Consider the following 16,282-nt stretch of genomic DNA (forward strand, 5'->3'; position numbering starts at 1 on the left):
AGAAAAAGACTACCTCCCCAAATTGCTATTGTTCAGCTGTCCTTAAATGAACTGTGTCATATGAGTTCCCTTTGGAACACTGATAAAGGAAATAAGTCCTCAATTTTTTTTTTTTTTTATCACAAATCATTGTAGATGTACTTTCCTAAGGTATCTTGCTGTGGCTGTGGACCTTTTTGTGCTAAAAACTGTCTGTTGTTTTCCAGGCTTCCTTTAAAATTGCTACAAAACATTTCATATTTGGGAATGTTTAATATTTTTCAATGTTCTTAGCTAATGTTTACATTTATTGAACATACATTTAAGTGATAATATTACACATTTAAGTGATAAATATCCTCTCTGGGGAATATTACTGGTTATATTGCTTGTGCTTTGGAAATAGAACTGCAGTGGCAGTCTCTTGGTGTATTGTCAGAAATAAATGTGATTTGTGGGTAGACCTTGCTCGTGGTCAGCACTCTGTCAGTAGCAGCAATAATGAGGGAGATCTGTTAATTAAATGAAATATGAAATTCGGGGTATTTCTAGAATTTAGAGATAGACTGTTTGAGTAACCTAGGTAGGAGATCAGCAGGGAGCATGACTGGCACAAAGCATAGCAAATTTTCATGAGGGGGACGTTGGCTTGACTTTTTGTGTTAGCATTTAAAGTTTTCAAGTCTTTAGAAATAACTGTGGGTCACACTGTGCTATTTTTTTTGTACAGCATGTCTTTGTGCCTGACAGAAGGTCGATGCCAGCAGGTCTGAGTTTACAGCCTGTTACTTCTCAGAGCCTCCAAGGCAAAACAGTGAGTTGGATTTTTATTTGGTTCATCAGGGTTTTTTTAAGAATAATCCTTTAAGTATGAAGAGGCAACATTGAAAATTTATTCTAGTTAAAGCTTGCTTTAAATGTAACCTTTATTTAAATTATCAGAGAAAGAGAAGTGCTCTGTGATTCCACAGAATTCTAAGAATATTGTGTAGCTGCTGAGTCAAGGTTTTCTTTGGGAAATACAGATTTACTATTTTTTTAATCATTGTTGATACATTGCTGAAATTCCTGGGAGAGGGTAGACTACATCACAGAACACTTATTTCTCTATTAATTATTTAGAAAATCCTAGAAGTAAAGTTTGGCTTATTTGGAAATGTAAAAGAGCATTTTGTAAAAGGATGTCCTTTCTGACACCATACTGTGGTAGAGCTGAAATTCTCATTGAAGATATTTCATCAAAGTGATGTTGGTGAATGCTCTCCAGTTTCCTAATTGCAACACGACTCTCAGCCAAAAAATTGCCCTAAATTTATGTCACTTCTTTACCAGTTTTTGTCTCCTTTTTTTTGTCATCTCTCTGTCCACCCGAAAATACTGATTTGAGAGCGCTATGAATTAAAAAAAACAGATTTTTTTTTTTTTTTTTTTGGGATCATACTGTGGGCAGCCAGTCCTTCCACTGCCTCGAGTCCTGTTTCCTGCACTTCCCAGCACAGGTTTCTGGCACCTTCAGCGATTTCTGTGGGTTGGCCTTTGGCACCTGGAGCCTTCCAGACATTTCTTGGGATTTGTGGCTCCCTCAGCTCTGCTGGGACAAGCAGGTCCAAGAAACCAACCAGAAATCCTGCCCACAGCAGGACAGTGCAGGGGCCAGAGGAGGAAACCTGTAGCCCTGAGAAAAGTTGGCGTTATGGTTGTTGCAAGAGTCCCAAGACCTGCATCAAATGCACAGCACCTGCAGCAACTTTCTGAATGTCTAGAGAGGAGTAGGAGTTCTGTTCTAAGAGCTCCTCTATGGAGAAAAAGTTTGGGTTGGAGTGCCATGAAATAAGTTACTCCTAATGCACTAAAACTGGCCTTTTTCAGGATATACCAAAAGAAGTTTTGATCTTGAAAAAGTGGATCATTGCTCCTTTTGCTTGAAGATGCTGCTTTTTGTTCTCATATTCGTAAAAATGAGGCTTCTTGTGCTTTGAGTGGATGTTACTTTCCAGACTGAGAGCACTGTTGCCTATTTTTGGAGAGAACTCCAAAATGTCTCGTATGGCAGCCTAGATTCTTACGCTTACTCTCTGGAATTAAGTATTTTAAATCCAGGTATTGAAGGAGAGCTGTAAGAAGGAAAACTGCCATTAGACAATTTGGGTTTGGTGTTGGTTTTCCCTCAAAAAGTAAATGGTTTTGCCAGCTGAAATTAAGTGGAAATCCCTTGCTCCCTCTTGTGGGCTCCTCTGTTCTGAACTCACAGAGGTGCTGGTGCCATGCTGTTTCTCGGGGATTTTTCCTCTTTATTCTGAGAAACTGGTATTCACTTTCAGCATTTTTAATGTGTGGTTCTCCAGAGCTCTTTACTTCTTTGCTTTGGGGAAGTTCTGTGGCTGTGGGAGAGGGCAAGCAGGGGTTTAGGAGCTTTTTGTGTTTGGGCTTTGTGAGAAAATGAAAACACTGGATGAATATTTAACCTCTTGTAAGGCTGACTTCTGGAGAAGTGTAAGAAACAGAAGCAAACAGGAACATAACAAAAATACTTGTGATGCTCAGTGGTTTGTTTTCTTTGGAGTATTGCCCTGATCTGTGTGGAATTACCTGACAAATACCCGTTTGAGTTGGACTTTATTTCCATAATACATATAATCTTAATTAAATCTATATGGAAATCTATAATTTCCATAATATGTATAATCTACATACAATCTTAAATGATATTCTTCATCCCCTCCTAAGGCTGAATAATACAGCTTAGTCATAAAAGTAAAGCAATAAAATAACTGGAGGCCTCAGACCTGTGAAAGGTGGGATGGAAAATTATTTTTGTCATGCTTGTGCAGATTTCTTTTGTGAAAGGTGATTATTTCTGAGGTAGTTCAGTAAACGTGTGATTGTCATCATTTTTCCCTCTCAATTTTGACACATGCATTTGAAGAATTATTTTAAATAATTATTTGAAGAATTATTTTTAAAGCTGCGTTTTCTTGAGGGCATGTTTTGATTCTTTCACCCGGCTCAAATGGCTGCCCACATGCAGGTAACGACATCCCAAGGGCTGGAATTGTCTCCCCCTGACTTAAGTCAGTATCATCAATTTGATGTGCATGTCAGGAAGATGCACAGACTTTGCCCTGCCACATCCTCCGTTATTTTTGTCCTCAATACAGAGTGTTTGACTTTTATGGCATTTCCTGGTCTGAGCAGTCAAAAGCTAACCCTTCATTTTATATTTGGAGGTGTTCACTTGGGGAAAATGGTGCCTCTTGTGTTGCATCACTGCCAGAGTTTCCGCAAGGCGCTCCGAAGGTGCACCTTGCTTTACTTTGGTTATAAGGCATGCCTGATTTCACTGAGGTGTTGTCTGGGGTACCAATTAACCTTTTCTCTGCTCTTTGGCTTCTCACGCCGCACTCCTTCAGCCGGAGGAGCTGACGCTGCTGCTCATAAAGCTGAGACGGCAGCAGGCGGAGCTGAGTAGTATCCGGGAGCACACACTAGCACAGCTCATGCAGCTAAAGCTTGAGGCCAGCAGCCCAAAGGTCAGCCACCCAGCGATGTGTGTCATGCTCCATCCTCACTAACCCTCAGTCATTCATTAACCCAAGTTTGCTTTGCAATAAATTCCCTGGCTCCTGTAGGACGGAGTGGCGCTAATCCTTTGTGCGCGCGGCGCTCTGCTATCAACCCTTTGAGGCTTTTAGCCGAGTCAAATTTACCTGGGAATACTCTGAAGTGTGTTGTAGCTCGCTGGAGTTCTGGGCTAAACAGACAGATGGGGGATGCGAGCATCAGAAAGCCACCCCAGATTTAAATGGAGTGGTTTTAATCTGTTGTTTTGTATTGCAAACAAAATCAGTCGTGATAGATTGAGATTAATCTGCTGTTTACACAGCCTCCTATCTCATGCCATCTTATTTGTGATCCGTCTGTGAAAAGCAGGACGTGTTTAAAACGTGGATTTATCAAAGGGTTCATAGTTGCCTGTGTAGTGGACATTTACCTAAGCTTACTTATGTGTTTTATGTGTAAACCAGAATGAAATGTAGTGGTTCATGGTCTGATTTGTAGCAAACTTTCATCATTTCTGTTTCAGGCTCGAAATTTATTAACAGTTCACCAAAAAAAGGCAGTTAAAAACAGCATTATATTTCTCCATAAAACAGAACTGTCTATCACTGTCTAGTTTACATCCTTTAAAGCTCTTTTCATGCATTCTGCACCTTCTGTCCCTTTCCTTTTCCCCTCTGACTGCTGCCTTCTAGAATGAGATTCTTTCACATCACCTTCAAAGGAATGCCATATATTTGGATCACCAGGTGGGATTTGCAATTTACTTGTGCATTTATATTTCGTAATGCTTTTTGCCTGCTCCTGTCAAAGCTGGAAATATTTGGGGAGAAGGATTTTCAGTGCTTTTTGTGAAGTTGGATGATGCCCATAGCATAGAATATCTCAGTTGATCACAAATTCGAGCTCTTATGGGGAAAAAGAATCCCTCAATTTAAAATTTGTCAGAAAACAGTAGCCAGTCACCAATTCATTTTTCTGTTCTAAATATATTCCTAATTTCCTTTTCATAATAACACTAACTGTAGCATTTTACCTTCTTTAACCAGTCCTAATGTGTTTCCAAGCTCATATGACACACATGCGATTTATAAAAAATGGGTACTTCTAAGAATTTCAGTTTTTGAAATTAAAAAGAGTTAGCTGTTTCTACAGGACATTAAATGAAGAGGAGGTCAAAGATGAAGGAATATTTTAAACAAATCATAACATGTCTCCTCATTATTCTCAGTTCATTCTGAAGGATTTATATAAGAATAAGATTTTAATTCTTTCCAATTTCTGGTATCTCATGGAGTGAGGGTACAGTTCTGTCTTCACTAGCATAATTGACTGCAAAGTGAAGAATTGCAATATCACATACCTCTCTTTCTGGCCTTGCTGCATGACCAAATGGGATTTCTGTACAAGTTGTGTTTGAGAAGTTTTGAAGTGGATTTTTTTTTTTTTTGCTAGAAGTTATAAAAGACAGTCATAAGTGCTTAGACCTAAAATAAGCAACTGGATGACCATTGGTTAAAAATAGAAAAAATTGCTTTTTGTAAGAATCTTTTATAGTTATTATGTCTTTTATTGAAACTTTTGAGCCTTAAAACCAACTCTTAACCTTTTATATTCTGTATTTTCCTCTACTGGGGTTTCAGTGAGTTTTTGAAAACCCCAGCTGTGCACAAAGTACACACTCTCACATGGGCTTGGCTCACCCAGTGACTTTATTTTCCTATTACCTCTTGAAAACGGGGTGGGAATTGTGACCAATTCAGTTTGTTGGCAATGCATTTCTAAACATCTCTGTATTGTTTTATTTAAGGGGCTGCAGCAGGTCCAAAACAGTGGGGACATACTGCTTGCTAAATTAGACCAAAATATTTCATCCAACTCAAATATTTCCAGTCTATAATGTTTTGGAATTAGGGAGTGATTCTGTCTTCAGCAGTGTAATTCATTGTCAAGAAAGGACAACTGTCGATGTGAAGTGTAAAATTGTTGTTAGTGCTTGGTTAGCCAAGCTTGTGAGTCTGATGGGCAGGATTAAATGGGGGGAATTGTCTATGTACAAGATGCAAAACAGTAAAAATTATTTTCCTTTCGCTTGCACCAGATAAAATTTAGAAATGGGATGTGGTAAGCATTAATTTAGGAAAGCATCTAAGTCTTATAGTTGTGCCATACCAGAATGAAAGGAATCACTACAACTTAGAAATGCAGTCTAAAATCTGTTACCTTAATCACAAAATCATGGAAGAGCAGGTTGGAATACTCATTTCTCTTGTTTTATAATACTGTAATCTACCTGTAGGAAATAAATCTCCCTGGAAGTCTTTCTGCTTTGAGTACCACTGCTTCTAGGGGTGGTATCACATTTATAGCTCTTCGTTTTTTGCCAAATATCAATTTCCCTTTATGTTAAAAGCATAAAAAAATTCAAAATTTCTTTCAGTGTAATTGAGGCCTTTCCTCCTTGTTACCAGCATCTGTAACCTGCATAATCACTTACCCTCTCTGGATTTTAAATGTCCTGTGTACTTAAATTAGACATTTCCACTTGTATTTAATCTCTGCAAATAGTGTCAGAACCTACTTGGCTTACAGCACAGGGTGGGACTCCAGTCCCTGTATCCTCAACTCTCACCTTCTTGGTCACAAAGAGCTCAGTACTGTACACAACAATAAATAGTAAGCTTGTTACAGGGTTGCACAGGTGACTTTTCAGGCAGACTAAAATTCACCTGTAGGGAAGGTAGCTCATATTCTGTTGCAGTAAGCTGGCTGCTGATCAGGTGGTTTTCTTGTCAAGAATATTCGATCACCTTTTAGCAATCAAGCTTTGTTTTTGTACTGCTGTTTCCTCTGGCCATGGCTAGGAAATTCTCAGGTTACACTTGCTGATGGTTTTGTATTATGCTTTCAGAATTTTTGTTGTTGTTGTTGGCGTTCAGAGGGAGAGAGGGGGGGGAAAAAGCCTGAAAAGACTTGGCACACAGATACCCAGCCATATGATTTCTTCCATGTCTTAGGGCTAAATAAATGGTTGTTCAGAACCCTTTTATTTTTAATCCACTCTGCTGGCTCAAGGTTTGCAGAGTTGAGAGGGAGATTCAGGTGCATTTTAGGAATTTTAGGAGTTCTGGACATAGCTAGCAGCCCTAGGCAAGGATGATTTTTTTGCTAGCATGGGACATTGAGTGCACATAGGATCTCAGTCTCCTGCACGATCAGATTTTAAAGAATCATTTCTTGTGTGCTACTAAATGCAAGCCAGCTGTCTCCTGAATTTATTTGTACCCAGTAATTACAAAATGAGTAACCAAAACACAACATAAGGTTGGGTTTTTTCCCCCAAGTAAAAGCTAGACATGTTTTTTTTTTTTTCTCCTTTACAAATAGCCATGGCAGAAGGTCCCACTTTTTAACCTTTCTGTTATTATCAAGAATTCCAGCACACCAGTCTTTCACACTTCTGAATTTTTATCTTGATAGTAAAACTTCTCTTTGGCTGAAAAACCCTTCACTACTAAGCTCATGTTACTTGTATAAAACATCCTATCCCAGGCTGATTGGTCACGGAAGTTTTACTAAATTTAATTTCATTTAGTCTTTTTTGGGGTTTTTTACCCAGTTTTTTTGAAATAGTTATTTATTTAAATAGTTTAGATGTTTAGGAGTTAAAATAATTCTGCTAGGACTTTAATTTTCAGTCTCTTTCAATTTTCAAAGTGTGTCTAAAAATAAACAGAACTTGAACAAGAAGTTGTCAAACAAAGGAGTGCAGGTCCTACAGCCAACATCCTCACTGTCTTGGTGTTTTGCTTCTATTTTCTGCTCTTCATCTCCCTTTTTCTGAGGTGCTGAAAGTGGCTCTGGGAACAAGTAGTGCATTAAGGAAGGCTGAAGTAGTACAAGGAGGTTTGGATGGAGTTGACATGGTATCTCGTGTTTCAGCCTAAAATTCCATGTCCTGTGTTCACATCTTATAGGGTACTACTTTTATTTGTGTTTTCCAGGTTATCTGGAAAAGCTGGAGTGGCTGACCTTGCCCTTTTTTTTTTTTTTTCCCTTCCTCAAAGGGAGAAGGAAGACTCAAGGATAGGGAGTGAAGGGTGAAAAAAAGACTGAAAGGAGGAAGGAGAAAAGCTTCCTCAGGTCCTGTTATTTTTTCCCTCAATAAGCTTGAGAGGAGAGGGATAAAATGGCTAATCTGAGTCCTTTGTCACCCAAAACATGCAGTGTCACCTCAGCAGTGAGGTCACCAATCCTGGTAGGCAGCCACTGTCCCAGCTGGTTGCTAGAACATTCTGGAATGTCAGCTGTGCAGGGTTTCACCAAACCCTCTAGGAAAAGGCAGAAAGAGAAAAGCTACTGACAGCTTGACTTTCCAATTTAAACCACAAAAGAAATAAAGTAGCTGTTCATATCTGCACCAAGGATTTACATAGCTAGCTCCAGTAACTGCTAATTAGACCAATTCCCTTAATTCCTCCATTACATCTTCCTGCATTTTTCAGTTAGCTCTAGGAAGAAGAAGTAAAATAAATTATTATTATTAAATAGAAACATACTTGATCACAAGTGCTGAAAAGTATAGATCAGTGCACTACTACTTTAATTAAAACCTTACAATTAGTCATCTGGTAGACTAAATAAGATACCTGAAGCTACTTCACTGTGCCTAATCTGTCCACCAATTTTGGAGCTTCTGAAATATTTAAAGCTTTTTCCCCCATCCTTTTGCCATGCAAGACCTACACGAGTCAGACAAATGTGAATTACAAGGAAAATTTTTCACATGTCAAGGAGGTCAGGGCTTTTCTGCTTTGTTTGTACTACATCAGTACAAAAAAAAAAGGAGAGATGAAACATCACTTCTTCAGAGAAAGAGATTTACTCGAAGTAGGAGGTGGTAAAGCCAAGACTGCTGTATTTTATTTGGGTTTGTTGCTCTGTGGCAGTTCACACTTCTCTTTGCTTATGGAGACATTAATTCCAATTTTTGTGGCTTTTCCAACTGGAGAGAATCTCTGAGTATAATCCTTTTAGTGTTACATGGAGGGTCTAAAATCTGTCCCTTTATTGTAATTTTTTTTTTCCTTAAATAAGTGAAAACCAAGGCTTGTCTCTGTTACGAGCAAGCCAGTATTTTTCCTTGAGCCATTTATTCAATGTGAAGAGTGTCCAGCTTCAGTTTGGGAGTAGCCTTGTGATAATGCTTGAAGACCACAAAACAGGTGTCCTTGTCATCTTTTCCAGCATGGGACTTGCCACTGTGTCCCAGGTAACTCTGATTACTTGTGCACTGGCTTTAACTCTTAGAAGGTTTGTCACACATACCTTCCTCAGTACTTAAATGTCACTGATTTTTTGGAAACTTTGATCGCAAAAGGGAAAAACACTTGTTGTATTTGACTGCTCCATAGGCTCTTTGATTGGCATTGCTTTACCAATTGCCTGCTTTTTGATCTTGGTTCCATAAGGGATTAAGGATCTGTGACTTTTCTGGATGTACCTGGCCTTTGCAAACAGGGTTAGATAAGTGTGATTAAGCACCTGTAGTAGTAAAAATGTTGGAAGAACTCCTGTAAATCAAAGTTGGAGCTCCTAGAAGACAAAACATTACTTCAAAATGTCTTTTGAGCAAATACACATTGCTTTTTCTAATCTGGATTTAGGCAAACTCTGAACAGTTCAACAGAAATTAATTCTGGCACTGTCTGTTGCTGGTCAGAAAAGAAAAATTTGAAATATTGTAGAAAGGAATTAGCTAGAGTTTATGAAGCAGTTGAAACCCTGATAATAAAAATGCATACAAACTCATGTGTTCCTAATAAAATATTTGAGCCTCAGAGAAATTTTTCTTTTATTAATTCATCAGTTGGCTGTAGTTTGACAGCTTGGCTTTGGGCCTTATTGTTGCTCTCCTTATTGAGATCTCTTTTAGTGTCATCACTCTCTGGAGTGCACCCACTGTCTGGACAAAATTTTATTGTAGAGGGAGAACAACTTCTTGTGTCAGTTCTGGCTTTCTGTTTACCTGTACTGGAGATGATGGAGTAAGTGCTAGGGACTCCTTGGTTAGGGTTTTTTCCCTGCCTTGGACAAACAGAGCATCATAAGCTTCTTAAGGTACCTTTTATTGGCTGATTAACTTACCAGCTGATCAGACTTTGGATAGAAAACAACAACAACAACAAAAAGGTCCTCTATCTACAACAAGAAAAATGGTTTGCCATAAGATGAAAAAAAAAAAAAAACAAACTGCCCCAAATGTAAAAGTTAGGTTTTTCCTAAATAATTTTGGGCAAGAAATACTAGAAGGTATCAAAAACTCATTCTGTTGCATTTCCATCAGTGAAAGAAAACCTTGCTATGCAAATTTCATGGAGAGTGCATATAAATACAAAGTGAAAGATCATAAATGCTCCTTCACTCACTTTGTGTGACCATACCTGAAGCAGGTATTGCTAAAGTTTCCAGCAAAAATAGGAGGAGAATTGTGCATTAAGTGACTTTTCAGTTTTCTTTTGGAGAAGAAAACCACCTGTTTTCATCATTTTCCTCTTACTGTTAGGAAAGTCTCCTTTTTAAGACCAAAATCCCGTACTTTTTTCTGTGTTGCACACTTTTCTGAAACCCTAAATGTATGCAATACGTAATAAAATACCCGATTTTGACATTTGCATGCTTAACAATAAATACTGATCATTATAGAAAATGTCTGGCCAGTTCCAAAATGCACTCCTGTGTATGGGGGTGGATAAATGCAACAGGCAATGATTCCAAGTTCCAAAGGGTATAAATCAGTGCAGCATATAAAGGCATTTTGTGATATGTGGACATAAGTCTATTCACAGGCTGGGAATGCTTATATCTTTTTAATGTACACTGACTTATTAAATCTATAATTTAAAAGGTTTTCTGATAAAGGTTTGAGTGTTCCTGCAGCAAAATCCAATAATCCTTTTTATTTCAATACCATGCAAAGCCAAACTTATTTTAAGCTTTTTTATTTTTAAAAAGGGAGAGTGTTGGTGAATAAATATTACATTGGTGTTGAGCATTTACATTACTTCTGATATATTTGTTTGATATTATTAAACTTTTCAGATGTTGATATTAACTGAATGATGGAATATATAAAAAGCATGGGTTAAAATGTAATCTGCTGCATTATTAGAAAGAATTAAAGTAGAGGCTATATTTTACAGTGTCGTCTTTCAAATCTAGCCATGCTGTAAACTGATGTTTGCTGTATGCTCCTCCTGATTTGAAATAGATGAAAGAGAATGAACCTTTAATCACCATGGTTCACACTATGATTGAGAACTCGGCGCTAAGACCGCAACTGTACCATCAAGTAAGGTCTTGGATAGTGAATGAAATTGCTTTATCATCTGCGAAAATTTTCCTTAGTGACAGTTTTGGTTGTCCCTCAGATTTATTCATGACATCGGTGTTTCTCTTCTTTGCTTTGGAAACCCACAATGTCATCCATGCTTCCCGAAGCGCTGCAGTCTCGTTAGCATGGCTTCCGCTGCGTTTTTTGTTGTTTTACTATTAAATGTACACTTCTGAGTAACTCCTCTCTGTCTAGACGATTTAATTAGTTGGTGCTTTATGCAGGTGTCCAGTAAATTCATGAAACTTTCCAGTGAGCTTCCAACATTTGTCTTAGCATGATTCTCTGCAATTAGTGTTCAAAGGTGCTTCTTTCTTTTTGACCACTACAAAAGCATGTGAGCGGTGTTTACCTGGTCATTTCTGGCAATTTTGTTTCGTTCTAGGAAGTGGATTTACAAGTTTTTGTTTGCACCTACCAAGCCTTTAGCCACTGAAGAAAGAAAGGATCAAAATTACTTTGATCTGGGGCCTGTAAATCCGAAAGGCAGTGTCTGTTCATAAAGTCACAGCAGACTTTACTGTGCACACTTACAGAGTGTCTAGTGCTGGTTGGCAATGGTAAGATGGAAGAAGAATCAGAAATGTGAATGGAAATATTGTCTGGGAGTTGAGACCTGCACCAACTTATGAGCATGGCCAATCCCTCTCCCTTGGCACAGCAGTGTCTGACGGGTGCTGGGGCTGAACTGAGCAGCCCCTGTCATGTCAGGGGGTGTTTTAGAAGTTTCTTGCCTCGACTACAGTGAAGGTGTTGTTCTCACAAGGGAATATCTGGCCAGTTCCCTTGCATTTACATTTATGCCCTTGTGAGCCAAAATTATGCATAAAGGTTGCACAGTTTGAAGAAAAGGAGATGTTCTGCCATGTAAAACAGATCTTTATTACTGCCATGTTTCTAAAAAATGCTGCAACTTAATCCATTTCATCCCGTTCAATCCAGTTTCGCTTTTTTCAAAGTCAACTCCACATCGTAAGTTTGCTTCCAATCCAGAAACGTTGCCAAAAAAAATCTCAGCTTTCCAAAGGAAGTTGGGTTGTGAGTGACTGATTTCATGACTGTCAGATTTGTGCTCCTACATGCAAAGCAGGACCTTTAACTTGGAACCTGGAGGAGCTATTTGGAGGGGAATGAGAGAAGTAAGGTGCTCTGGAGCCCTAAAGGAAATTTTAGGGGTTGGTTGTAATTTTTTTAAGAAGCCTAACTGATAGAATTTTTTTAAAGCAAGTCAGTTTTGTGTGATAGAGTATGTAAGAAAAATAAGTCAATGAGTGTATAATGAGCAGAGGTGTTTTAAACATGTCAGGGGAAACCAGCCCAAGCTTTTAATATTAAATAGACATATTTGAGGTACAGCTCTGCCTGGGCTAATCTGCTCCTGCCTTTGGGGATACCAGTAAATTCCCAATTGCTGCCCTGGCGAAGCTCTGCTGCCAGCTGCAGTATCTGCCTTCACCTTGCAGGCACATCTGGCACTGAATAAACACCTTTTTTGACATTCTTGTCAGAGAAGCAGTGACTCTGAGTAGCCTGTTGCCACTGGAGATGTGGTCTCTTCAGGTCAGAGGGTTTGTGACATGCTGAAGGCTTCTGCAGAAGCTGAGGAGTCACAACATCTGCTTCCATGGATAAAGTTTCCTGTGTGAGATGTTGCATTAACTGACTCTCAGGAGAGGCTAAAAATACACTGAAAATTTCACTGCCTAAATAGTCTGCTAAACTTTTGTAATGCAAAACCAACCCGTTGAAAATTCTGGCAACTTTATTAAAGTCTAAACAACAGATAATTTCTTATTCAAATGAAATAAATTGGTTTAACAGTCATCTTTCCTGCTGCAGTGTTAAAGACATGTAAATAATTGGGAGAAGCCTCTGTGCTAGTGGGTGAAACTTGTTTTGTTGTCAGGATGCTAAAATAGTTTGTGATGACTGCGACCATTCCTGTGGATAAAGAAAAGGATCTTTCTCAGTTTATTCAGTTCAGTTTTAGGTCTGAGCTCATTTGGAGTTAAGCAAAGGAAAGCAAGAAAAGTTTGTATTTAATTTGTCTTGCTTGCTTTTTGTAATGATTAATGAGTCTTTAGTAAAACGGCAAAAACATCTACTGTTTCAAATGTGTTATTTATAAGGCACTTTTGCTTGTGATTTGTTACATCTTCAGAGTTATTTAAATCACTTGACTTACATCAGTCTGCTCTGCAGACTGTGCTATAAATTCACAAGTACAGGCCATGGAAATTATTCCATATGTACAGACAAGAAAAAAAGGATTTTTACAGACTAGACTCATTTCTACTTTGGTTTGGGTTTTTTTGCTTCTTTCTAATACTAGATGAGGAATGTTAATCTTGTTCTCCAATCTTTTTCTCTAAAGCAGTACAGGCTGACTTTAAAAAGCAAAATTTCCCTCAGTTCCTCTTATGAGTTCCCTTAAGGAGGAAGAATTAAAATCTGAGTGCAACAAGCTAACATCCAGGTCTTGCCATGGATAATTGTTCTTAATACATTGAAACCAGAGAAATATAGCCCTTAAGTTCTTTGTTCCTGTAAGGATAGGGAGGTTATTATTGTTATAGGAGCTGCATACATTTAAGCTGTTACACATTTTAGATTTTGAGATGTTTCAGGTTTTGTTATGAATACAAGGTGATGACGTTTGAGCTAAAAATCTTGTCTTTCCAATTTGCTTTCCCAACTTCTATTTGAAGTATTTTGTGTCACGGAATTCAAAATTAGAGGAGTACCTTAATTGGGCTAAATGCCCATTTGCCCTGCATCCTGATAGCAAGATGTGTTTTAAAAGGCAAGAAGTAAACAAAAGAGCCTCTGGGACGTCTTGATTTTAAGCTTGTGCTCAACAACAAAATGTCCTAGGTTGTCCTGTTTTAATTTCCTAAGTGCAGCATCCTGCAGAGGTGCATAGCATGCTTTTGGGGTGTGAAACATCCTCCTAGAAATTTATTGAATCAAAACAGTTGGTGGAATCTGAGAACAGCTTACAAAGTAATGAAGTAAGTCTGTCACTTCAATGTTTTTAATATCAACTACTTAAATAGTTCAACCACTTGTGTCCCAGGGTATCCAGCACAGGGGATCTCTCCCTTTCTGGGAATCACAGAGGTGGGGACTGTACAGCTGATGACAAATGATTCCTAAGCTAAGAGGGAGGTTCAGTTGAGGTCGTTTTTGCTTTTTCACACGCAAGACGCACGTCTGGCCAAGCTCTGCTTGCACTACTTGCCTTTGAAAAACGGTGAGTTCCATTCGTAGCTCTCGGGGTGCTGCTCCCTCACGCCTGGGAGGTTTTTGGTGTTAAGAGGAGTGAGTTTGGCGTGTTTGAGCAGGCAGATGTCGAGGGAGAGGGAGGCCAGCAGCAGCTCCTGTCGCGGGCTCAGTAGATGGCACTCTTGCTCTGGAGTTACTGCCCTGGCTAAGGCTTTGCGGGAGCGATTTGGCAGGAAAGGCGTTTGTGGACCATGACACGAAGGACATTTTGATAACTCGGCCACTGGAGCTCTCGTGAGGCGTTTTCCAGGGTGGTGAGGCTGTTGACCTTGCCCGAGACGCGTGATTGCGCTGTGTCTGCCGCGGCTCCCCGGTCGCTCCGGCAGGACGCGGTTGCACTCCGCGCCTCCGGCGGATCTGCTCGCGGGCTGTGAGAAGTGGAGCTGCTTGTTTTGTCAGGGATGGATTCAGCTATTCCTGTTATTTGGGGCGCTTTTGTGCTAAGCCTGTGCAAAATGCTGCAGTGGGAATGTTAGATAGAATGAGGCGGCTCTCCCTCCAGCAGTGCCTCCTGTGCGGAGCTGGTGCTGCTGACCGAAGCAAGAAGTCGGTAGCAATTTGAAAAGTGTGATAGGATTTTAATAAGAAGAATTAGCACGGCTGTAGTGTTCTTTGAAAAACTGTTTTCCTTCTCTGAATGCTTAAAATGTATTCCTTTCAGGAGGCACGGAGGGGTAGGGATGCTGAATTGGCAAACCGTTTTAAACTCAGCTATAATTAAGGTTGAAATGACAAAAAAATAAATGTCTTTCCTTTTTAAAAAGTATGAAAAATACTGGCTTGAAAAAGCAATATATTTTTCCAGCCAAGCCACATAAAATGCTGAGCAGTGACTTGGAAAGGTGTATTTATCTAATAGGGGATAATACTCCTTCTGTAAAATCTTCCTGTTGTGAAATATAACTAGGTTTCCTCTGTAATTTAAAAGACATTTGGCCATGTTTATGAGTTTTATCTAAATATTTCCATTCCTCATTTTTCTCTCATTGTGATAAAATCAACAGTAAAACAACACAACTCTACAATAGTGGGAGTTTAAATAGCTATCTGAATTTGTGTGACATTCATGAGGTGCAAAAGTGCTGTGGCTTTTTTCATATTCCAGTGTTCATTTTCATGAAATATCCATTTCAAAGAAAGTTATTCTGTGTTTTTAATATACTATTCATACTTCTAAATTATTACCAGGTACATTTGCATGAGGTATGTGGACATAATACAGTGAAATGAAACACTTTAGTGTGTTGAAGATTTATTTTATGTTTGGAATGCTTGTCTCATGAACCCTTCCCGAGTCCTTTTATTTATAAGTGTCCCTTAACATGGGCTTGTGTTTCAGTAGTCTTCCTTGTACTATTAAGTCACAATAACCTAATTCTGACATGGAAGGAAAGAATCTCTGTTGGGACTCAGTACGCACAATGTTTTTCAATTAAATAGAATATGAAGGTTGATAGTGTTATGTCCTTCCTCACTGTATAGGATATTAAGTAGTGACTGTGTGTGGCAGTTCACTCTAAAATGGGGAGCTGCCTTTCTCCTTGTAAAATATTTTAAAATCTTGTTCCTGGTCAGTATCAGACTGAAAAAGTTAAGAACTTTATGTGAGGAGCTGTGTGAAAGTAGCTTGAGGTACTTTGCACAAGGAGACAAGTTTGCCTAAGATAAAATAGAAGAGCTTCCATTTGTGGCGTTTCTGGTGATGCTCTGTTGGAGGGGAGGAAATCCTATGAAACGCAGGAAATCCGTATGAAAATTCCACATGAAAAGTGGTGGCACTTACTGGACGTGTCTCTAACAAGATATTTACATATATGTTGTAAACTTACATGGTTTTGGCTTCACATCAGATCACCCTGCTTGTGAAACATCCGACCTTACTGGGCCTAGAATGGTTCATTCAGAGTAGAATGAGCCCCTCTATTTAGAATTCACATAACAGAACTTGGGCACAATGATGCATCGTTATTTAGATGTACTCTGGCAATTTCATCTCCCTCCATAATCCATGTTTGATTGAGTTGTACATCTTTACATTTGCATTAAAAACAGCCTGTTAATTTAATG

General features: G+C 38.9%; 1 protein-coding gene across 6 annotated transcripts in view; it reads left to right on the forward strand.

Moving 5' to 3' along the window:
* PLEKHA5 (pleckstrin homology domain containing A5) overlaps window positions 1-16,282 on the forward strand; it is a 165,195-nt gene that overhangs the window by 125,500 nt on the left and 23,413 nt on the right. For 4 of the 6 annotated variants that reach the window (XM_053977564.1, XM_053977569.1, XM_053977565.1 and 1 more), the window contains exons 12-13: window positions 710-793; window positions 3,390-3,509. In XM_053977564.1, the coding sequence (XP_053833539.1) occupies window positions 710-793; window positions 3,390-3,509 (204 nt within the window). The remainder of the gene's footprint in view (window positions 1-709; window positions 794-3,389; window positions 3,510-16,282) is intronic. The other 2 variants (XM_053977570.1, XM_053977567.1) reach the window with 1 other exon arrangement.

The sequence above is a fragment of the Vidua macroura genome, chromosome 5 (genome assembly GCF_024509145.1).
Source record: "Vidua macroura isolate BioBank_ID:100142 chromosome 5, ASM2450914v1, whole genome shotgun sequence".
Classification (NCBI taxonomy): Eukaryota; Metazoa; Chordata; class Aves; order Passeriformes; family Viduidae; genus Vidua; species Vidua macroura.